General features: G+C 38.2%; 1 protein-coding gene across 1 annotated transcript in view; it reads right to left on the minus strand.

Moving 5' to 3' along the window:
* The window catches only part of RHEB (Ras homolog, mTORC1 binding), a 63,266-nt gene extending 50,008 nt beyond the window's left edge, over nt 1-13,258 (minus strand). Inside the window, exon 1 of the mRNA XM_027841067.1 lies at nt 13,117-13,258. Coding sequence (XP_027696868.1) covers nt 13,117-13,168 — 52 coding nt within the window. The 5' untranslated portion in view covers nt 13,169-13,258. The remainder of the gene's footprint in view (nt 1-13,116) is intronic.
* Nucleotides 13,259-25,802: the final 12,544 nt, after the last annotated feature.

The raw sequence follows: 25,802 nt of genomic DNA on the forward strand, positions 1-25,802 counted from the left end.
TCACTTAACCCCAATTGCCCAAAAAGGAAAAAAAATGTTAAAAAAACAAAAACAAAAAACCAAAGTACTTGTAAGGAATGCTTTGTGATTCTTAAAGCACAATATAAATGTTATCTAGGTATACCTCAATTTCTTCATCTCTAAAATAAAGGGCATTTCTAAGGTGAATTCCAGCTCTACAATACTCCATTTTTATGAACTGAAGAGGAATGTGAAAACAAAAGCTATTTTATTCCTAAAAGAATGTGAAGAATCTGTCCACAAGGCAAAAGAAAAATTATTAAAGGCTGAAAAATACGATGACAGGTAAACATTAAAAGAGCTCCGATAATCAGAGATGAAGAAAAACCCGAGGCATCATAGTGAAGTACCTCCAAATTCCTGTTGACATAAGCAGACCCAGTATACTATATTCCTCAGGGGAAAATAAAAGGAAATGAGTTTACACCGAGGCATGAAGAATTTAGGTTAGATCAGAGAAGAATTTTACTGTCAATCATGTTAAACAGTGAAAAAAGATTACCAAGAAAGAATGTGGAATTGTCTCCCAGAGCCTTTAAAATAAGATAGTCATCTAAGATAATAAAGATGAATGCTTGCCAAGAATATGGACAAGATAATCTCTGTAGATTTCTCCCAGCTCCATTATTCTAAAAATTAAACATTTTAGTTACAATAAAGAATGACATTTGCTGGATTGAAAGAGTAAAGAGAGAGAAAAGAACAAGGGGGTCTTCAAATTATGTCGTTCAATTCAACCAACATTTCTATTAAATACCTACTGTATACAGTATTGTGTTAGGCTCTAGGGGTCCTTACCCAATCATCTTTACCATATACCTACTGCGAGGAGAACAGGTTATAAATCTAAGCCCCAAAAACCATTGGGCCTTGTCACCTGTGGTCTAAAGATCACCAGGCCCTTCCAGGTAATCTGCAGTTGAACTTTCCAATGGGGTGTCTCTTCCAAATATAATGTGAGTCTTTGAGAACAGAGACTGTCTTATTTTTTCCTATGTGTATTCTCAGTGCCCGGTACAATGCTTGATACCTCAGTACTTAATAAATTCTTCTCCATTACACTGCACTATGTGAATTTTAATTATTACTATCATAAAAGCATGGACTTTCACAACAGTTCAAAATTCGTTAGTATTTCCAAGCATCCCTGATTTCATTAGCATTAGCACACACCAATACAGACCAAAATCACTCCATGTCTTCTCTTCTCATTAAATGGACTAGTCATGAAAGGAGAATGAAACAACAAGATAGTATCTCAAGTGCACACTAGCACCCTCAAAAGGAAAGCCTATGATTGAAAACTAGAGACATGACAATGAGAATCCAAAGAATGAGTAAAATAGCATGTATTAAGTGCTTACTACATACTAAGCACTGTCTAAAGGGGGAGGAGGGAGAGAGAACACAGAGAAAAAAGTGAGTCAGTTCCTATCTCTAAAGGAGCTCACACCCTAATTTTGTGTGTGTGTGTGTCTGTGTCTGTGTCTGTGTAAAAGAGGACAACAAATAAGAGATTTCACCTGCAGGGTGGATGGAAAGGCCAGTCAGTCCTAAGGCTGCAGCAGTGGGACAGATGACAGCTGCTGAATGAACCTAGTGACAGGACCGCTGGTGGTCCTCCACCTTACTAGAAGGACTATAGAACTGCTGTGTAGCAAACACTTCCTGTCCAGCCATCTCATGACTGGGGCAGCCAAGGATGAGGGAAATGGTGATGCACAGGAGGATGATCTATATCATGAGTTTGTAACTAGGGTCCACAAATATCCATAAACAGATTTGGCAGAGGGAGAATTCGTGAACTTGGATGGGAAAAGAGTTACATTTTTATTTTCACTGACCTCTAATTAAACTTTGTATTTTCTTCAATTGTGAAATTTCTAAAAAAATATTCTGAGAAGGCATCCATGTTTCAAAAGATTGATGAATGGGTCCATGACAGAAAAAAAAAAATTAAGAACTCTTATTCTGGAGGTTAATACATCTATTAACTGAGCCTGAAACAACAAATGAGGAATCATAAGTAGAAAGAACACTGGAATTTAAGTAAAAATTTACCAAATAGTACTTAGCAAGTACCTATTATATGCTGGACACTGTGCTAAGCAATGAAAATAAAAGGGAAGACTGTCCTCCCCCTCAAGGAGATCACAATCTAATGGATGAGACGACATGCAAACAACTATGAATAAATAAGAGACATACAGGATAAACTGAAAATAAACACCAGAGGTAAGGCACTAGAATCAAGGTGGATCAGGAAAGGCTTCCTACAGAAGGTGGGATTGTAGCTGAGACTTGATGGAAGCCAGGAGGCAAAGAGGAGAAAAGTGAAAATTCCAGTCATGGGCAATAGCCAGCAAAAATTCCCAGTTGAGATGAGTGTCTTGTTCAAGGAATAGCAAGGAGGCCAGTGTTACTGGATTAAAGAGCAGGTAGGGGGAAGGAAAAGAGGTGTAAGAAGACTGGAAAGATAGGAAGGGACTAGGTCCTCAAGGGCTCTGAATGCCAAAGGATTTTATATTTGATCCCGGAGATAATAGGGGGCCACTGGAGTTTACTGAGTAGCAGGGTAACATAATCAGACCTGCATGTTTGTGGAGAGAAACTTGTGGCAGGGAAATCAATAAGTAGGCACTATTAAAATTGCCACGGTCCAGGTGTGAGGGAATGAGAGCCTGCACCAGGGTGATGGCAGTGTGAGAGGAGACAAGGCGGTATACATGAGAAATATTATGAAGATAAATCGAAAGGGTTTGGCAATAGGTTGGATATGGAGGGGGTGGGAAAGAGGAATTGAAGATGACACCTAGATTTCAAGCCTGGGTGACTGGTGGTAACCTAAACAGTAACAGGAAAGCTGGAAAGAGGGAAGGGCTGGTTTGGAGGGAAAGACAATGAGTTTCGTTTTGGGTATGTTGAGTTTAAGATATCTATGGCACCTCCAGTTCAATGTCCAATAAGCAGTTCAAGATGTGAGACTCGAAGCTGAGAGAGGTTAGGGCTGGATAAATAGATCTGAGAATCACCTGTACAGAAATTATAATTAAAACAATGGAAACTGATGATATCACCAAGTAGTACTGAGGAAGAAGAGGGCCCAGGACTGAGTCCCAATTTTGACACATACTGGCAATCTTATCTCAGGTAAGTTTCTTGACAGATTGGAGCCTCAGTTCCCTCACCTGTAGAGAAACGTAAGTCAGTATGAGTTTTGTGGAAAGAACGCAAGACTTGGAGTCAGAAAACCTGTGTTTGACTCTTGGCTCTAACAATAACCAAGTGAGGCAGCAATGTGCAGGCCACAATTTCTAAGTTTCAACTTCCTCATCTTAAAAATCATGACAGTGATGTTCATACTACTTATCTGTTGGCAATTCTACCTTCTCAACATCATAGCCTCTTAATTGGTCTTCCCACACTCAATATCCTCTCTGTGGAAACCTCTTGTTCAGTTTCTCTATAAATCATCAAGAAATAAATTCTCTAATTAAAAACCCTTTCCAGACACTTCCCCTTAAGAAGATGGGGTTAGGTCAAGAACAAAAGGATTAAGGAAAATGGATTAAGGTTGGAAACCAAACTTAGAGGGAAAAAAAGCAACCCTTACATTGTTAAGAACCTTGCCTCTGCCTGTGACTTACCCAAGTCAACAAATTTGACACTATTATCCATTTAGAATGCAAAAAGGCCAAGTTAGCTGAATCTATGCAGCTGAAGAAATCACCAAGCCAAAAAGGAAAGGAGGGGAAAAGATGATGACCCAAGGCAAAGCCTTTTGAGGCACTAAGGCTGGAGCTATAACTTGGATACTGAAGATCCAACAAAGGAGACTTGAGAAGGGGTGGTCAAAGGAAGAACCACCAAAATGAGCAAGAACCAGAGAGAGCAATGTCATGAAAACCTAGAGAGAAGGAAGTAGGGAAGTACCCTCTTTTCCATTCAGAGGGAAGATTCCCCCGCCAAAAAACCTTTTTTTGTTCAGAGTATTCCAAGGAGGAGACCCTTTCAATTCCTGAGGGGAGTGGTCAAACAAAGAATTTAATAGTTCTAGCTGAAGATAAGTGATTGTTGTTAGCAACTACTGTTCTAAAATATTAATTCAAAACTTTATTTTAACATGATTTTTCTTCACATTTCTTCACATTTCACAGAAAGTTAAATTAATAAAAAGTTTTTAGCTGGTTTGTGCCTATGCTGTAAGAGAAAAATATTAATACATTTTTTTCTTTGACAACTCTCAATCCTTCCTCCACACAGCTGCTGAAGTGATATTCCTAAAGGACAAGTCAGACCTTGCTCAAGAAAGTTCAGTGGCACTCCACTGCCACTATGTATGTATGTGTATGTACACGCACACACAAATTCTTTGGTTTGACCAAGGTTAAAGTTGCTGAGAATCTGGCTTCATTCCTAGCCTATTCATCTACCCTGCAGCTGAATTCTCTCATGTGCTGTCCATACAATTAAGTGTGTGAGCTGCTCAACAGAAGCAACTGTCTTCATTTTTTATCTGTATCCTGGTGAAGCTTTTGTTTTCGACTTATTGTCCATTATACCCAGTTACTCCACGTACCAATCAACCTGTTGTTCCCTTTACGCTACACGCTATTTCCTTCCTCCAGACCGTCAGAAATGGCCCACACATGGGGCCTGGAATGCACTGTCCTCACTTGGAACCCCTTGCTCCCTTCAAAGCTCAGCTCAACTCTTTCAAAAAGCCTTTCCTGATTCCCAGCTCTTCCCCAGATCACCCACCAATTTACCACTTAATTACTTTATATACAGGCTGTATTTATTTGTGAATATCTTTATCTTCTCCTCCTCCTTCCCCCATGTAAGTTAAAACATTTTTTTTTAATCCCTGGTACATAATAGGTGCTTAATAAATGCTTTTATATGGGGCAGCTAGGTGGTGCAGTGGATAGAGCATTGGTCCTGAAGTCAGGAGGACCTGAGTTAAAATCTGGCCTCAGACCAAACACTTGTCACTTACTAGCTGTGTGACTCTGGGCAAGTCATGTAACCCTAATTGCCTTAAAAAAAAAAAAATGCTTTCATAAGGTAAGTGCTTTGTAAACCTTCAAGTACTTTGTGAACTAAGTTGTTAGTACTTTTACATACCTCTGCCTATCTCACAAGGTTGTGGCAAGGCTCAAATGAAAATTATATATGAAAGTGCTTTGCAAAATGTAAAGCACTATCCAAATGGTAGCAGAATCTAAGTTTCTTGAGAACAAGGACTATTCTCTTTTACATTCCAAGTAAACAGAACAGTGAGGCACTTTATCAAATACATAATGAATTAAATAGTTTTTATTAACTGAAATCACCTATCTTTCTCACGAACCAAGAAAGTTCTCCCTTATTTAGTCCCATTTTCTTAAATCCAAATGCAGGCCTTTACATTTATATCTATTAAAGGCCATTTTCTTGGTGGAACTGCTTTATTCCAACATGCTGAAATTTTAAAATTGGATCATCAGCAGCCTTTGGGCTACCTATCTGCCACTCTCCTCCCTCCAACAAAGCCACAAACTTATAAACATGTCTTCTACATCTTAATCTAGGTCATTTATAAAAAATTCCATTCAATAAACATCTATTAAAGTTGCACAGAATATAACACTATTAAATGTGCACCCTGTGCACAGAATATAAGAATACGACCTGAGTTATTCATATATTGGCCCTGGTATATTTCTGGGTTTAAAACCTAACCAATTTTTAAATATATTTTGAAGACATTTAAGAAGATCCACCTACAAATCCTGGCAGCTAGGTGGCCAGAACAGAACACTGGGCTTGGAATTAGGAAGACTCATATTAATGAGTTTAAATCCAGCCTCAAACACTAGCTCTGTGACCCTGGGCAAGTCACTTAACCAGTTTGCCTCAGTTCCTCTTCTATAAAAATGAGTTGGAGAAGGAAATGGCAAACCACTCCAGTACCTTTGCCTAGAAAACCCGAAATGGGGTCATGAAGAGTCAAACACAACTGAACAACAAAATCTACAAGTCCTAGAAAATTATTCTGATTTCACAGTTAATACAACACAGCATACTTTTTATTCTTTCATATTCCTCTATGAATTTACAAAGTAGCAACCTAGATCTCAGTGGATTAACTTGAAGAAAGGAGACTATTTCTGGTGACCAAGTAGAAAGAGCTAGATATTCTTGGCGGGAAGAAGTCACAAATTACATCTAGGACCTAGCCAGATGCACCCACTTTTCAAGTGTGGATTAAGTTACTGTACTCAACGACTCTCATACAGATTTTGGAACTGAAAAAGACCTCAGAGGTCAGTCCAACCCCCTAATTTTACAGATGAAGAAAGTGAGGCCCAGAGAGATGAAGGTAATCACCCAATGTCACACAGTAAATGGCAGGACTAGGATTAGAACTCAGATGTTTAGATTCTAAATTAAGCTCTCTTTGCATGGTAAAGAGTAAACTCCTCACTTACCACTTTTTTCCACCAGACTCTCACTCTAAACTTGGGAGAGGAAGATTATATTGAGTCTTACCTTGGTGCTACCCTTGAAAATTTTTATTAGTCTGAAATTATTACTCCCATTTCCCCAAGAAGAGTAACTCGTCAAGAGTTACCCTGAAGTGAGAGGTAAAATTAAAGTTTGCTAAAATTTAGACACAACAATTCTTTCCCTTTCTTTGGCTATTTCTTCTTGCTATTCAGAATGAACACGAAGTTACCATCTGAGAGAGAAATGACTTACAATTATTTAAGAGGCAGTATATTTATTTTGAAGTTCTTTTTCTAGTTTAATATTTGGAGTTTAAGCACTTTAGGCTGAGATGCTGCTAAAGTTCTAGCACACTGCTATAAGGCTCCTCCAGAGGGTTGGGGATACTCTGGAGGTGAAGGAAGAGGGGTATAATTACTATCCCAGAAGGGTAGGAGGGAAACAATCAGGGCAAAGGAAGCTTGGCAGATACCAACAAGGAAGTTAGGCAGATACACATAAGCAGATAACAAAAAACACTAAGTCTGACCAGTTTTTAACATAAAAAGGTCAGCTAGGACGGATTTCTGATTGTATGAACTGTTGTATTAAGGTAAATATACTCAGCAGCATAATACCAGTTTTCTTCTCAGTTCCCCATTAAGACACTAAGGTAGTGACAAAAACCATCAGATGATTGCTAACTATCTAATAAAACACTAAAAATCCAACCAACCAATATAAAGAATATTTTGCTAGCAGAGTTAAGAGCAACTTTTCAGTAAAAAAAACAAACAAAAAACAAACCTCCAAATGATCACCTGTATTTCTATTTGTCTGATTAGACCTTGAGCAAATCTAAGATCTAGTACCAAAGTCACATCTTTTGTCAATAAGGGAGGAGGGAAGCCTACATTCCTTATGACAAAAGGAAAATTGGCAATCCCAAGAGCTGTCCCATAAATGACAGTATCAAGAAATTATAGGGGGCAGCTAGGTGGTGCAGTGGATAGAGCACCAGTCCTGGAGTCAGGAGGACCTGAGTTCAAACTGGGCCTCAGGCACTTAACACTTACTAGCTGTGTGACCTTGGGCAAGTCAAACCCCATTGGCTAGCCCCCCCCCAAAAAAATTATGGGAGAAACAAAGAAACTATGAGATAACTGCTATCACAGCATACTACACTTTGGAAAAAAAATATTAAGGATTAATTTTAATAACTTAATAATAACTTTAAATGTAACCTAAAGGTTTGGAATAACATGAAAAATGAGACACTTTGAAGAGATTCTAAAAACACCTACTTTCAAGTTATTGCATCTTTTCCATGATAAGAAGAAGCTGTTAGTTTAGATTATAGTACTCTTCAATCACCTAGTAACTTCAGAAGAGTCTATATTATGTAAAATATTGACCCTATTAAAATACCCAATGAGTCAGTGCTACCAGCTTCCCCCACCATCTGATTTTGGTCTTCTTTGCAAGCTAATAATTTTAGTAATTTGGAGGGAGAAAGTGGTAATTTTTCATTAGATCATAAGCTACTTGAGGCCAGGGCCTGTCTTTTGCCTCTTTTTAAATTCCCAGCTCTAAGCACAGTGCCTGGCACATAGTAGGCACTTAATGTTTATGGAACTGAATTAAGCACAAAAGGATTTCACTACATTTGATCCCCTATCTTTCACATTTCTGTGAACTATTTCCTCTAATAAACCACATTGTAAGTTAAACTCTTTTCTATGATTAGGCAATGCATCACCTTCAAAGTCACTCCTAGGAGTGAAAGAAAACCTGGAGGTTTGTAGAATCAATTCCTCTTAAGTCCTGATGATATTAGGTGAAACCTCTATGGATGAGTTATGTAAAAACATAAATACGCTTTATCCATTTGTTTTACTTATTTTTCTTTAATACAGGAAGAGTTAAGGAGGGAAAGCTGGGAAATGATTTCCACAGAGATTGGAGTACCTACATAAGGGATATCACAAATTTGAAGAATGAGTTAAGCTTTGTTTCTACTCATTCTTTATAACATCCTAGAAGGATGTCAACTATTTAAGGATACTAGAATACTTGTGTGTAGTAAAAGATAGTTGGTAAATTTGCCAACTACTAATTAAGCACAGGATAAAAGCCACAATTTTAGGTGACCTCAAAACTAACTTTACATGTCAATGAAGAAGCATTTATTAAGTCCCTATTACTTACTTGCCAGGCACTATGGATACAAAGACGGAAATGAAATAGTCCCTGCTCTCAAGGCACTTAACAGTCTATTTGGAGAGACAATATGTTCATTTAAGTGTATATACAACATACATAATACTAGGAAGGCTGGATGAAAAGCAACTGGGGGTGGAGGTCAGAAAAGTCTTGGTATGAAAAAAGTATGAAAAGGCATGAAAGGGAATTTTAAGACATGGGAAGAGAGAAAGGGAGTACACTGCAGCCAAAGGAGACAATCCAAGTGGAGATGGGAGACAGAGTACACTGTGTCAAGACCAGCAAGAAGACTTTTTTATAATAATGTACAATAAGGCTGGAACGATAGGTTAAGACTAAGTTGTGAAAGGCTTTAAACACTATACAAAAGAATTTAATCCTAGAGGCAGTAAGAAGCTACTGGAATTTATTGAATAGAGAGGACACTTGGTCAGATCCATGCTTTAGAAAAACCACTTTGGGAGCTACGTGAGGACAGACTGGGGGAAGACAGAGATGATATCATCTCAAAAGACAAGCCAAGAGATGATCATGGCCTGAATTATGGTGGTAACCACATAGGTCATTAAAATGAAATCTTAGCTTGTAACAGTAGCAACACCAAGCACTAGTAGCAAGCACCATGCTCCTCAGCTGAGGGCCTGAACTATGGTGTTAATGTGGAGAAAAGGACAAATTTAAGAGATATTGGAGAGACAGAAATAACAAGATTTGGCAAACGAATGGATATGTGGGTTGTATGAGAGTAAAGATTCAAGGATGACAAACTGTAAACCTGGATGACTAGAAGGATATTAGTGACTTACACAGAAACATGGGAAGTTGTGAAATGGGATTCTACTCTAGACATAATGAGTTTGAAATGTCTACAGGAAAATCACTTTGAAATGTCCAACAAGAGCTCGGAAGAGAGACCAATATTAAATATATAAATATGGGAGCCGTTAGCATAGAAATTATAATTGAAGCCATGGAAGCTGATAACATCACAGAGAATATAAAAAAAAGTCAACCCAAGACAGAGTCATGAGGTATACCCATAGTTAGGGGACGTGATGTGGCTAATGATACAGTAAAGTAGACTTTGTCAAGACAGTGGTATTGACAGCTAAGAGAACCAAGTGAGAGCAATGTTATAAAAACCCAGAGGATTGAGTATCCATCTAGGAGAAGGTGGCCAAGAGAATCAAATGCTACAGTTAAGTAGAAAAGGATAAGGATTAAGAAAAAGACATCAAATATAATAATTAAGACATGACTGTTAGCTTTGGAGAGAAAAAAGGCAATGTTTAAATTACCTATGTACCTTATAATTAGTAACAATCAATTTAAGAAATAATATTTAGAACTTAAAAGCAAAGTCATTACTAACTATATAGAAATTAACTTGCCTAGTTTAACCTGGGACCTTTAAAAAGGAGACCTGTATTCCTAAAGCAATACTTCTAATCAATGTTACGTTACTGCTAGTACTGTTGTATTACAGAACAGTTAATCAATATTATTGTTAATTCTCTAGTATAAAGTCATTAGCAAATAATGTCAGTGAATCCCCAAAAGTTCATAGCTATTAACTATTTTTGGTATAGCCGCCACATGAAAATTACATTTGTTATAATCACATTTTTTTTTTTTTTGGTCACGGTCAAGTATAGCTACTTGGGATGGCAGTGTATATCTGACGTAAACATACTAGTTGAATGCAAGGACTGGGATTAGTCAGAACTTTATTAGAACAGTGAAACCAGTTTCAGTCATCAAACTTGAAAAAAGATAGAAACTGGAGATTGTCCCAAGATACGTGACAAAAACGAAAAGGGACAGAAAACAGGTCTAACAGTTCCTATTGTATTCTTCACAGTGCCATGTACTGTACAAAAAAGTAGACTCTCAAATGCCATGAATAGAGAATGAAAAACCATCTGGGTTTTTATGGAAATTGGCTTTACATATTCACTAAAAACTAAGTAAGAGGAAAGAGTATAAATTGAAAGTGAAGATATTGCCCTTGAATATAAAGTACTTAAGCAGCAGCATGCGGAAACCCTGAAATGGCCTCCAGAGAGATATTGTAGAAGCTCCAGTACTTTGTGCTCCAAAGAGGGGGAAGGGAAGCATCAACAACACATCATTCAGACACTGATTTGCTTTAGGATAAAGAGCTGGATGGGTCACAAAAGCTTGAGTTCTCTTCTAACTTCATGATTCTTTGATGTCACCTTCAGGTGGTTCTCAAGATAGACTATACATCTAATTGTGGACCATTACTGTTAAATGGAACACGGGGAGTTAGCCAGAAGCCACTTCACAAGTAATAGTAACACAACTTACAGAATGTAGAATCACTGCTCAGATGGAAGGCGTGGAGAAAGAGAGAACAGGAGAGAAGGGAAGATGAAAATGAAAAAGTTCAAAGAAGGATGTTTTAGGTATCCAAGTGTTTCAGGTTGCTGAAATTTAGAACCCCCAGTTCTCACAGAATTCAGAGTGGACTGTACATAGTTGTCAGCACTACTATCTCTCCCATTAAACCCTGAGCTCTTTTTGTATTTTCAGGGCTTAGCACACTACCCTGCACCTGGTAGTGCTTAATAAATGTTTACTGACTGACTCAATTGTAGTAAGAGTACTAAAAGATTTTCTTCGGGATTCATTAAGGCTGCAACTTAAAAGACTCCCTTCCATGATTAGGCAATGCATCACCTTCAAAGTCACTCGTAGGAGTGAAAGAAAACCTGAAGGTTTGTAGAATCAATTCCTCTTGAGTCCCAATGACATACCACACCACCATGATTTTTTTGGGGGGGGGGCACATTCATTGAAAGATGAGAGGCATGAATAACTATGAAGAGTATATCTTAGCCAAAGAACCCAGAAAGCTATGGAGAGAGAGCAGAGTAAAAAAAGGGGGAGAGAAATTAGTATGAAGTTGTCTCCAAGATAAGTTCATCCAATGAAGAAGTGAACCAGTTACATGCTTTCTTCTGAGAATGTTACTGTTGTAAACTAAAGAACATAAACTGTGCTCAAGTAAATAAAGTTGTTTTTTTAAGCCAGAGAATACTTTTTATACAAACCATGCTAAAATTTTGACTTTAAAACACCAGTTTCACAAAGGTAGAAAACGTGTTTGGTTTCTGATCTTCAGCACCTAAGCACAAAGTAGCTTCACTGAGAAAGATGGCAACTTCCAGAACTAGATTCAAATATATGTCAACTTCTTTTTTAAAAATAACTTTCTAAATATTTCAAGTCAACCTGGTTACAATCATCTGACCTTATTAAAGTATGCCTAAGGAAAAAATAATTTTATTGTCGAGGAATTATAGATTTTACCTTTTAATTATTGCAGATACCAGAATTTTTTTTTTCCTATTCAAATGTTTATATATTATACAGATTTTAAATCTGGTAGCATCCAAGTAGCTCCCAGGTTAAAAAAAAATTTTTTTAAATCTAGCAAGGGTTTTGGGGGCCTGCAAAAAAACCACTCTAAACCAGCACAATGGGCCAAGGGCCATTTAATATAAGAAAAGTCTCAGGTCACTTAATTTGTTAAATGTACAATGGACATATGTCCCTTTCTTCAACAACTTACAAAAATCTTTGTTAAAATCCTTCGGGTTTCTGTAACTCAAAACTTATTAGCAGTCGCCAGGGATGAAAGGATTTTAGAGTGGGGTCCAGAAGAAGGGATCTGTAGAACATAAGAGTGATTTCTTCCTTTTGGGAAACACCAAAACTCAGTAGCAGCTGGGGGATGGGGGGGGTGAGGGGTGGAAATCCTAGCGACCCTAAGACAGCTCGAGCCCGAGTGCCTCCACCGGCCCTCCCTAACCAACCACTCGCCTCCCCCCCACCCCCCGCAGCTTCCTCTTCCACACCCACCCCTTCCTCGGACACATCCTCTTCCTCCTCCCACCCCGCCTCCCGAGGCCGACCCGGGGCGGCCCCGCCACCTGTCTGGCCAGACGCGAGGAAAGGCGGAAGGAGCCTAGGGCTGCCCAGCTACCACAGCCCTGGGACGGGGAGGAAGTGCAGGAGACCCGAGGCACGGGGGCTGGATCCAGCTCTTCCCCCCGAGCCGGGGCCGCCGCGGCCACTCTCCCCTCAAAATGGTGGTTGCCGTGGCCGCCTGGTTATGAAACACGCGCTGCAGCCCCCGCCCGGGGGTGGAGGCAGGAGGCGGCCTCAGCTCCCACCCTCCCGCCCTGCACATGGACACGCCGCGGCTGCAAACTTCCCGGGGGCCGCCAACGCCGCCTCCGGAGGGATCGGGGACAGGAGGAGGGCGCCGGGAGTGCCAAGAGAAGAAGCCCCCACCGACACCCCACACACACTGGGCCGGGGGCGGGATAGATAGCGGGAGGCGGGAGGGGGCAAGATCGGTGACCGACTCACCCACGGACCGGTACCCCAGGATAGCGATCTTCCGGGACTTGGACTGCGGCATCTTCTCACACTCCACAGCCCCGGCCCAAACCACATCAACCGCGGCGGCGGCGGCTGCTGCTGGTGCTGGAGGCGGCGGCGGCGGCAGCGGCGGCCGGGGAGAGCGACATACAGAGGAAAAGCGGCGGCGACGGCGGGCGGGCTGGCGCGGGCTCGGGCTGGGTCTCTCTCCCCCGCTCCTGAGTTCCCCCCGCTTCTCTTCCCCCCCCAACCGCCCGGAACCGACCGCGAGACACCGACCCCCCTCCCCCCACAACACACACACGTGACACCACCCTCTCCCTCCCGGTTAGGCCCCTCCCCTACGTGACCCGAGTGTCAGGCTTCCCCCACCACCACTGCCGCACGCAGATACACACACACCCCAACTCAAACGTTCTTCCCCTGCCCGCTCCTTTTTCCACCAAATGGAAGGTGGGCTGGGTTTAAAAGAAAAAAAAAAAGCTGCTTAAGATTTTCTAGAAAAAGTCACGACTAAAACTCGCTGCGTCATCAACCCCCCTCCTCCTCTCCGCCGCTTATTAATTACGCTTCTTCTTTCCGAGCGCTGATTGGGCATCCTTCCGCCCACTTGAGCAATGACGCGACGGAAACTCCTTCTCCCATTGGGCTAGGGGAAGCCAAGCGGAAAGGAGGCGGTGTCGGAGGACTGGGCGGTGAGTTGGTCTCGACACCTCCGAGCTAAAAATAAATTCCTGGCATCAGCCGCGCGGTGGGGCGCCGGTGGCGTTAGTAGGCTTTGAAAAGCGAGAGGGAAGGGCGGGGTAAAAAAGAGCTCCTCTGGGATTGGCGAAAGGAGAGCAGAGGGGGCGGGGCAAAGAGGAGCGAGCGCGACGGTGGTTGGAGAGGAATGTTGGGCGGTTGGTTCGGCGCGCGCCAGGTGAGTCCATAAAAGGCTCCCGGCGCGCGGCTCCTACGATGAGGACGCTTTCGATCGTTGGGCGTTCGCTTGCTCGGTGTCTTGTAAAAATAGCTGGTTTACGTGTGGAAGCCAGACTTGGCTGTAGGGGAGTGGGAGGAGATGCGATGGTGCTGTTTAGTAATTTTACCAATACCAATGGCGACAAACGTGGATCTTAGCGTAGGCCACATCAGGCTTATTAGGACGCCTATCTGGAACTAGCTTCTTATGTAGTCACCTCGTTCTGAGCGGAAAGTCCCCTCCAAACCTTGTCTTCCAGGATGTGGGGCAAATGCATATAAAGAAGCTGGACCATTCCCCAGTTAGAGCCCTCCCTAACTCGAGCCTCTCCAGTCTCCCTGGGCCTTCATTCCATTTACCCCTAATAACCCGAGCACAACTCTGCCAGATCAAGCTTCCTGAAACAAGAATTCCAGCTGTGTCTCTCTTGTAAACTTCTCATCGAATAAACTCGAAATTGAGCTTCCACCTGCCATTCAAGAACCTTCAAGAGATAGCCCTGGGTTAAATTTATGTCCCCCACCCCTCACATGCAATTAAAGAAAAATTATTAAACACCTCGTTCAGTTGTGTCTGACTCTTTGAGATCCCATTTGGGGTTTTCTTGGCAAAGATACTGGAATAGTTTGCCACTTCCTTCTTCAGCTCATTTTACAGATGAGGAAACTGAGGCAAACAGGATGAAGTGACTTGCCTAGAGTCACACAGCTAATAAGTATCTGAGGCCAGATTTGATCTCAGTAGGATGACTCTGTCTGACTCTAAGCCTAGCACTCTATCCGCTATGCCACCTGCTTTGTACGAACCTCCCGTTTAGGCCCTGGGAGGAGTAGGGAATTGAGGTGGGAAACAGTGTTCATCCTCAAGGTAGTTAATATTATATGCACTATTACATGCTAAGTGTATTCCAGAATTATAAAACTAAATCAGGCTTCTCTTTGTTCCCAAACATTTTTCAATCTCTATACTTTTCTTCCTGCTATTCCCTTGGATTGGAGTACTCAACACTCTCTTGGAAGTTTCAGGTGTTAAAATCCTATCTAGTCCAGTTCAAGTACTACTTGCTCCATGAATCTTCCATGGTAGCTGCAGCCACAAATCATCTCTCCCTTCTATGAGACTTCTTAAGCATTTTGTACCTCTCATGGCATTTATGATATTCTGCATGTAAATATTTATGTACTTCTCTTTTCTCAGCCCCCTCCATCATACCTTTCCATTCCCCCCTTCCAACTAGATTATAATCTTTTTCAGGACATCATAAAGTGCTTTGCAAACCACAGAGTTATAGCAGTGCTAGTTGTTGTATCAAACTAGACATTACCAGAATATTTTGCATTCTGTATATACTCAATGTTTGTGGAATTAAATTGAACTGAATTTTCTCATGTAGCACAGGTGAGAATGAGTCAGAAGTACATAATTCAAATAAAGAATAAAAAAAGAGAAGCCAAAAATGTGAAGTCATAAGAGCAATAGAGAAGTGTAAAGTTTTATCCTAAAACAGTGATTCTTAAAGTGTAGATATATGGTATCCCCAAGACTTTTCAGGGGGTCCTTGAATTTAAAACTATTTTCACAATAATATTAAGACATATTTGCCTATTGAAATACTCTTCTCTTTTTCAGTTACATATTGCTGTAAGGCCAGATTTCTTTTCATATACCAAAACAACATAATCACAACAGATTGAATGAATGCAGAAGTGGATATGAAAATCTAGCTATCTTCTATTAATCCAGACATTGAAGAGATTTTGAAAAATATGTAAACAATGCCACTGAGCTCATGAATTTTTGAAAATAAATTTTTCATTAAAATGTTTACATTAAAATATGAGTATTATTTAAACAAATAAATATTTTTAAATTTTATTGGTTTTAAATTTAATACAGTTAATATTGCTAGATATAACCCATTTAACTAGAGCCCTTTGGGGTCCTCAACAATTTTTAAAAGTATAAAGGTGTCCTGAGACCAAAAAGAGCCACTGTCCTAAAATAAGAATACTGTCTGATACCTCAATGGATCTGTGATTTGTTGATGTGGGTACTCCCTCCAATCATAGTTTGTAAATACAGGCACATTTTCTCATCCTGTGCAATTTTTGTTCATGTGTTCACAAAAAAGAAGGTTTCCTCTGGATCTGTTAATGTTATAGATACTAATGAACCACACAGGTTTTCTATCAGTTATCTTCTGTTCTCTTTACATCCTTCTCATCTGGTCATACAGCAATCTGACCATAACCTTCACACCACTTCCCCTGCATAGATCTTTGTTGGTAATATGCCATAGCCTGCATATGCATCAGTGAAAATTTGTTGTAGGAGAGATTTTTTTTTTTGCTCTACTCAATGCAAACAAATGAGCACAGTGAAAGTTTGTCTTCTTTGCACCTTTCAGTCAATTGAGTGAATATAGAGATGTGAACTGATAAAATATCATTTATAAAAGTCTATGTCAGGAAAACCTAAGTTCAAATCCAATCTTAAATACTTATGATCTGTGTGGTTCTGAACAAATCAATTAACCTCTGTTTACCTCAGTTTCCTCCTATGTAAAACAGGGATAGTAATAGCACCTACTTCCCAGGGTTATTGTGAGGATAAAATTAGATAATATTTGTAAAGCACTTTGCAAACCTTAAAACACCACATAAATGCTATTCTTATTCTTATTTCTTCATCAAGGATGCCCTCTAAATGTTTTTATTTTTATAAAGATTTTATAGAAATGGGAAAATAAGCATGTGGCTAAACAATTATTGAGGTAGCTAGATGGCAAAGTAGATAAAGTGCTGGGCCCTGAGTTCAAATCTAGCCTCAGATACTTACTAGCTGGTAACTCTGGGCAAGTCACTTAGCCTTGTTTGCCTCAGTGTCCTCATCTATAAAATGAGCTGGGGGCAGCTAGGTGACACAGTGGATAAAGCAGTGGACCTGGAGTCAGGAGGACCTAAGCTCAGATCTGGCCTCAGGCACATGATACTCACTAGCAGTGTGACCTTGGGCAAGTCACTTAACTCTGATTGTCTTGCCCACCCCCCCACCAAAAAGTCTGAGATTTTCCCCAAACCTTTGGTATCCCCTCTTCTTTTAAAGATATAGAGAACTGATCCTTCAATGTCCTCAAAATTGTGTTGCCTCCAGCATGGACCTCCTATGTTTATATTTGCTCCAGTCAGCTATTCTTACCATCTTTTTTTTTCCTTTGCTGCTATTTCTACTTCTTGCAGTATGTCAGAGAATGATGTTATAGTTCACATGTGGTGATAGATCCATTGTAATTGACAGAGAAAATAGTTTGTTATAGTCATCTTGATGGATCATTTCCACTTTTTAATCTATTTTTTGGCCTCCTAGTTTCATTGTTAAATGATTTTGCTTAATTGGGTCACTTGCCATGCTTTCTTTGAACACTTTCCCCTTTATTCAATTTTTCCATTTTCTTAATGTTTTATGAGGGTATAATATTTATAATCTTCAACAACTTTTCTCTGTGAGCTTTTAAAAATTTCTATAATCTTTATGCTGAGATTGTCTTTATTTTTTAAATAGTATTTTCCCCAGTTACATATCAAGAAAAATTTTTGGCACTCATTTTTACAAGATTTTGAATTTCAAATTTTTCTCCTTCCCTCCCCTCCCCTCTTCTGAAAACGGTGGGCAGTTTGTTATATTTTATACATGTGCTATCATGTAAAAATATTTCCATATTAGTCATAGTTTTGAAAGAAGAAACAGATCAAAAGGAGAAAAAAACGTGAGAAAGAATAAAATGAAAAAATATACTTCAATCTGCATTCAGAGTCCATCAAGTCTTTATCTGGGTATGCATAGCATTTTTATTCGGGAGTCCTTTGTACTTATCTTAGATCATTGTGTTGCTTAGAGAGAAGAGCTGAGTCATTCATAGTTGATCATCATACAATGTGGCTGTTAACTGTGTATAATGTTTTCCCGGTTCTGTTCATTTCACTTTTCATCAGTTCTTACAAGTCTTTCCTGGTTTTTCTAAAATCTGTCTGTTCATCATTTCTTATTGCATAATAGTATTCCATTACATTCATATACCACAGCTTATTCAGCCATTCCTCAATTGATGGGTATCCCCTCAATTTTCAATATTTTGCCACCGCAAAAAGGGCTGCTATAAATATTTTTATACGTGTCGGTCCTTTTCCTGTTTTTATGATCTCTTTGGGATACAGACCTAGCAGTGGTTGCTGGATCAAAGGGTGCAGTTTTTATAGCCCTTTGGGAATAGTTCCAAATTGTTCTCCAGAATGATTGAATCAGTTCACAACTACACCAACAGTGTATTAGTGTCCCAGTTTTCCCACATTTTCTACAACATTTATCATTTTCCTCTTTTGTCATTTTAGCCAATCTGATAGGTGTAAGGTGGTACTTTAGAGTTGTTTTAATTTGCATTTCCCTAATCAAAAGTGATTTAGAACACTTCTTCATATGCCTATAGATAGCTTTTATTTCTTCATCTGAAAACTGCCTGTTTATATCTTTTGATCATTTATCAATTGGGGGAATGGCTTGTATTCTTATAAATTTGACTCAGTTCTCTACATATTTGGGAAATGAGTGAGATTATATTTAAAATAAAAAAAATTCAGTAGCTAAATTGATTTGTAGTTTTCTCCTTAGTTTTACTGTCAGGACTATTTTTGTCCCATAAACAGGGGTTTGGTAGAGTACCTTCTTTCTCAGTTATTGAGAATGACTTGTGTAGTACAAGTATTAATTATTCTTTGAAGGCTTTATATATAGAAATCATTTGTGAAGTCCATATGGTCTAGAGGAATTTTCTTTAGTAGTTAGCCTATGATTTAATTGATTTTTCTTTCTTAAATTGAGTTAAAATTTCTCTTGTTTTGTTAATTTAGTATTTCATATTTTTGTACATAATCATAGATTTCCTTTTAAATTATCAATTTTACTGGCATAAATTGTATATGATAGTATTTGATATTTATTTTAATTTCCTCTTTTGTAGATTTGTCTTGTTCACTTTTTTTACTTAAATAATTTGACTTCCCTCTTTCTTTTTTATTAGCTAACATTTTATGAATTTTGTTAATCTAAAAATTTGCTCTTGGTTTTAGTTATTTCTCTGGATTTTTTAATTTTTAATTTTTATCTATTTACATATTTTAAAAATATTCTTATTTTGTGCTTCTTTTAGGTTTGTTGATTTGTTGATTTTCTATTTTTAAATTGTATTCCCAATACTTAGTTTCCTTTTTTCCTTTTTTGTTGCTACATGTTTTCAGATAAAACATTTTTTTCTCTTAGGGCTACTTTAGCTAAAGCCCAAAGATTGTTACAATGAGTTTATATTCTAAACCAGTGTGAAAGTTTAAACAAGGCCATAGAGATCAGACAAGCCTATGTTGCTGGGATTTGTTTAGTTAAATATGTTCTGGAATGCCCCACTTCGTCTCCCCAAGGGAGACTGCAATTTTCATCCTTATAGAGAGTAGTAAGAGGGTTATGACTGTTGCTTTTTTCTTCTGTTTTTAAGAGGGGCATTTCAAGACCAGAGTTATATCTATCCATAATAAATCAGAGGGCAGGTTGGTGATAAAGTAGATAGAGTGCCAGGCTTGGAAGCAGGAAGACTCATCTTCCCGAATTCAATCCTAGCCTCAGACAGTTACGAGCTGTGTGACCCTGGACAAGTCACTTAACCTTGTTTGCCTCAAGTTTCCTCTTCTATAAAATGAGCCAGAGAAGGAAATGGCTATTTTTATCTTTGCCAAGAACACCCCAGATAGGTTATGAAGAGTTGGACACAACTGAAATGAACAACAACAAAATTACATATCAGGTATTTTCAGTATAAGGATATGATTCTTCAGATTGATCAATCAATAAACAGTTTTCAGGTGCTATCTAGCAGACATTGCGCTAAGGATTGGTGGGAAATAGTCCCACTCTAGGCCAGGAGGGTAAGAACAGTTAGTTTAATCTTGGCCCATTTAGCTCCCCTCCAACCAAATACTTATTACATAAAAGATATTCAAGGATAGCAAGAAAATTAAAAAGAAGTGAAACAGTAATTGGGGAAATTATTATATAGATTAGTTTAGACAATAAAATACATAGGAGTGAAGGGGCTCTGTGACTCAAGAGAAAGATGAAGTCTCAGCTCAACTGAGGAGAGAACAATCTCACCCAAGATATCTGTTCTCATGGTCTGGGCATATAGGCACTAGGATATGTTGGGATACCAGCCTCTTCCAAGTACCTGTTAGCCAGTTAAAGTTTGTTCCTTGCTACACTTTTCTCCTCTCTAATGTGTTTCAGCCACTTTAGAATCATATGTTTCTCCAAGTATGCAGGATGTAGCATCACAAGATTGTCTTTCACGGGACCCACCTTGGGGTACTATGCCAATATTATCCTTGGCTACCACATCTCATCAACTGGCACATTAAATGTGTGCTGGGTCAGATGGTTTCTAGACTTTTTGGTTTTCCCATTGTGGTTATTGATTTTCATTAGGTAGATTTTCTTAGGAAATGATGACTTTCAATCAATGTATGAACTTTTATCCATTTCAGATATATATATATATATATATATAAATGTATATTTTTTTTACTGTCAAAAGTTTGTTTAATTAGGTCAGGGTGCTGTAATTTCTTCATTTATACAACAAAATTTCTCGCCATTACCATTGTTGCTATGACTCTACTTAGACTCTTGGTAATTCTGATTATTTATAGTCTACCACTTAGGTCGAAAACTTTTTCCTGGTTATACCTCCCCACTACCTCATATTCATCTATATTATCCACCTCCCTCCCACATCCCTATCCCTCTTCACCCTTTCATTATGCTTTCTGTAACATCAATTCTATTGTCAGTAAACTGGCCTTTAACATTAGACCTATGCCTTCTACCTGGAAATTACTTTGTATTTGTATTTAACTTTATGTATACATGTTGTTTTTCCCCAATAGAATATAAGCTTCTTGAGGGCACTATCTGTTTTGTTTTTGTCTTTGTGTTTCTAGTGCCTCACATAGTGCCTGGCACATATACTTAATTAATACTTGTTTAATTGAATAGGTTCACAACTGTCAGAAATCAGAGGCAGTATGTCTTTAGTTGTAGAGACTTTTTCAGGGTAGTGGAAAGTCTATATAAACACACACACACACACACATACAAACTAAAACTTTCAGAAGTTAACCATTGTCAGATGCAACATTCACATATTTATTCTTTACCCTATATTACCACATATCGCCCATGCAGGTCAGAGGTTAGCTGGGCAATATTTACCCCTGAGACAAGAAAAACAACACATAACTAGAAGAGATTGTCCCCTTTACTTAGACACTTTTAATTTTCCACTTTTGCTTTTCCTCCATGCAGACCAGAGTTATTATAGTTGTTATAGTTGAAAATAAGTAATACATCCTCAACAAGCTAATAGTTGATCTTCAATAAATAGGTATTATATAATGCAATATCTCATAAACACTTAGATACCAGTCTTTAAATGTACTTTGTTGGACTAACAGAACTTTGGGATATGCAGAAACTATTTTACTCCTATCACTTTTTGGCTGATTTCCTTTGGACCTCTCATTGTCTTGGGCACTAAGTGTTTAAGAGACTACTTTCAGAGTAATTATATACCCTTGGGGTGGGAAGGAGCCATCAGCAGAAAAGAAATTTTGTTAATTTTCTCTGAAATTTTCTTGTAATGTGTACAAATTGTGCTTCAAGATATTGTTCTCCTGAATCCAAGAGTTAGTTCTCTGAACTTTCTTTATTTTACTGGATTAAAATGAGAAAGAAGAATCTATAATCATTGCCATCCCCATTCTTACTTGAAAAACTGCTTAGTAAAATCATTCTTTGGAGGATATAGAATTATAACCCTTTAGAACTGAAAGAGACCTTAGTCCATCAATTTTTGCAGCATATCTAAACAAGTGAAACATTTGAAGGAAGCAGCTAACTTTTTTTGGTTTATTTCTAACTTAGAGTTGGATTATTTTTTGGATAATGAAATATTATATTTTGGGGCGGGAAAGGAAAAAGGGGTGGAGGAAGGAGAATAGGGAGCTGGTACAGAAATTACACTAAATTTCATCCAGATCTGAATGTTAGAGAGACCTAAATTTGAGTACAATATTAAGCTATTTGTTCTCTTGGGACTATTTTGCTTTACCTCCCCCCACTCCCAGTTCATAATAGTGCCTGGCACAGCATAGATATTTAATAAATGCTTGTTGAATGATTAATAAAGATTGGTGACATTAGAGATCATTAGAATTATCTTCATTACTTGATACATCAGCACCTGAGCATTAAGCTGAAACCAGGAGCCAGAAAAATATCATCATCACACACTAAAATCACCCTTATGTCTTCATATTCACAGACCCCTGACTGCTGGTTACTACAGTTTTTCTCAACTTTGATAAATTTCCTTTAAGGGAGTTTGATTCCTATATTAGTCTGGAGATTTCTGGAATCAATTTTTTCTTAAATTCTTGCGTTTTTATTTTCTTAACTTTAGATACTACCATTCTCCCTGAGGGGCTTTCCATTGCATAATTCTCACTTAAGAAACTAGTTCATTTTCTGTTACATTTGACTCATAATTTAGTTCTAGACCTGATCAGTAATTAATATCAGCAATCTTCTGTCTTCTTTATCCTTACCTATTTTATTTATGTTTGTTTATTTGTTTATTTTTACAGATAGAGGCAGACTATTCTGTGAGCTCCTTGTTAATTGTTCCACTGTTAAATAAATGTGATTAACCAAAACACCATATACTGAACCTGAGATAACAATGGTACCTTGTGTTCATACCTTTATCCGTTCTTCTAATGTGATGTAAGTATTTGACCTTTGTTTCTACTAGTTGATGATCTGACTTCACCTAGACAGATAATTGGGAAACGATTCCTATATTAGTAATAAGATGTTTGCCGTGTCCAGCACTTTCTTACTGTCTTCTTGAAGAAAATATTCAGGATATGCAGGCATGAAACTTCTTAGTCTATAAATCTTTGGCCTTTCCTTTCTGCACTTAACCTCATATACTTATATGCATATATATATATATATACACATATACATACATGCATACAAATATACACACACACACATATTCCTGTTTTTTCACTGTGGTGCACATCCTGTGCCCACCTTTGTTTTGAAGTTACTAAGTAACTAGAGAGAGAGCTAGACTTGTAGGTTGAGTGCTTTGTAGAGTATATCTACTCTTTCAACTCCTGCAATAGATGTTGGCACATAAGTTGCGATTGTTTTCATAGTGACCTTTTCACTTACTTTCATCATCAAAGATGACCAAAAGTATCATTTCATGGGTTTCTCTTTGCCTTTAAGTGCTCGATGAAACAAACTCTACCTTCTATTTAGTTGCAGCTTCTTTATTGTCTTCTAGTTTCATTCATAATGAGAATGTTGATACAAATGTATTTAAGTTCTTTCATCAGTGTGCCAACCTGTTTACTGTGGGGACTAAGGTCTCACATTTGATGTAGCAACAGTTAAACTAACTTTTAGAGACAGTGTCAAAGTTATGCCCTCCTTATTACTCACCTCTTCCTTTTCCATGAGTCTACCACTGTTGCTGTGAAAGTATAAGGAGTTTGCGAAGAGCTGATTTTTTTTTTATTTTGCTTTGTTTCAAGGGTCATTATGGCCAAATAATTCATCTCCTAGTAGCTGACCTGCTGGAGATGAGCCACCACATCTTTAGCTATCCTGGACATCAGGCAGCAGACACAGCCTCTTGTTGCCTTTGAGAACTCAGGGTCATTTCCGTGTCACAACAGGGTGTTGAAGGAGGACATTGTGGAGTCCTACTAGCATTCTGTACTAGTTTACTTTAAAGAGTGTTCAAAAGTGAAATAGGATACCTTAGGAGATAATGAATTTCTCCCTAAATGGAGGGTTTTAAGTAATGGTTGGATGACCACTTGTTAGGAGGACTTCAGTGTAGTTTCTTTGTCAGGTATGGGCTAGACGAGATGGCCATGGAGATCCAGCTCTGAAATTCTATGATTCTGTGAAATTGTGATATAATGAACATAATGAAATATTATTGCACCATAAGTAACTACAAATGCAAGGAATTCACAGAAGCATGGGAAGGTTTGTTTGAAGCAAAGCAAATTAAAAAATATAGAATCAAGAAGACAATATAAACAATTGCGGCAGTAAGTGACAACATCACTACAAGACAACTAAATTAATTGCAACAATCTTGTTCTGAAGAACAGAGGATGTAACATACTTTTTTCTTCTTTATAGATAGGTAGAAGGTTAGAGATATAGAATGTATCAAATGTCACACTTGGTTGCTTTGTTAGTCATTTTATTTTCTTTGTTACAAAGGATAGTTCAAAGGGGAAGGAGAGAAGAGGTTGAATGAGAAAAAATATTGAAAAATTCCTGTGGATTCTAAAAACAAATTTCTAACCCTAATTGTGTTTCTAACCCAGACTTGAGTATTGTGCCTAACATACAGTTGATGTTTAATAATTACTAGCTTGATTAAGACATTTATAATAGCTATTCTTAACCAGGGTAATTACTGCACCCTTTCCTTCTCTATCTTTGTTTATCTTTCCCTTAAAGACTTGTATAAATCATGAACAAACATATATATGTTACATTTTGTATTTATTGAACAAAGTTTTACATTGCCTATAGTAATGCTCTTTTTTTTGTTCTTTATCTTATCTTCTATTTTATACATGATTCTTCAAGTTGTTTAAAGATATGTGTTCCAAATGCTATGTGCTTTAAAAATGTTATATGTTTATTTTTAAAAATAGTTACTGAAAGTCAATGTTGCTTAGTACATATGTGGGCCCCTGAGTGTTTTTTCTTCTTCTGGTGAATCTGTGACCCATGATAGATAACTACGCCTTAGCCCTATATTAAAAAGATACCCTATGAAGGGAGTCTCTTCCTAAACCTACTTTTCTTAGGACCCTTTCCCTCCTCACTCAATTAAAAAGCTTTACTTTTTTTTTTATCTCAATCTTTTATTTTGCAAAATAATGTTTAGTTTTTTTTCTTCTGGTTTTTCCTGGTAAGCATGATTAACAATTTCTTTTAATCCAGGTAGGCCTAGTGAAATTTATGCAGTGGTGTTAATAAGAATTGGTTTAATAATGTGTAATGTTAGACTTTTTTTTTAACATGTTAGTTTCATTTAACCTTTTCCCCCCGTTTTTTATTCTTTGTTATAAGGGACACAAAGGGGAAAGAACTGATAGCTACTTGAAAAATGCAAGAGATGTGAAAACAAAAGATATCAATAAAATGTTATTTTTTTAAAAATGGGTTCATTAAATCATAGCAAAGTACTGCCTAGCCTGTTTCCACCTTGCCTTCTTTATATTTCTCTCCAACTCTCCCCTGCCCAAACTCTTTACCTGGCTGATCCACACTTACTGTTGAAAAGACTTCCATTTTCCTGCTGCTTTGTTTTTGTTTATAACTCTTCTGCCCACCTGAAATGCCATTTCCCCTCCTTAACGAAATTCTACCCATCTCTCAAAATGCATGCCTCAAATACCTCTTCTTAGGGAAAGCCTTTCCTAGGATGAAGTGACTTTTCCTTTCTCTAACCTCTTCTTGATAAAGCATTTATCAAAGCCCTACTCTGTGCCAGTTAGAACAACTA

The sequence above is a fragment of the Vombatus ursinus genome, unplaced genomic scaffold, assembly GCF_900497805.2.
Source record: "Vombatus ursinus unplaced genomic scaffold, bare-nosed wombat genome assembly UNPS02014852.1, whole genome shotgun sequence".
NCBI classification, from domain to species: domain Eukaryota; kingdom Metazoa; phylum Chordata; class Mammalia; order Diprotodontia; family Vombatidae; genus Vombatus; species Vombatus ursinus.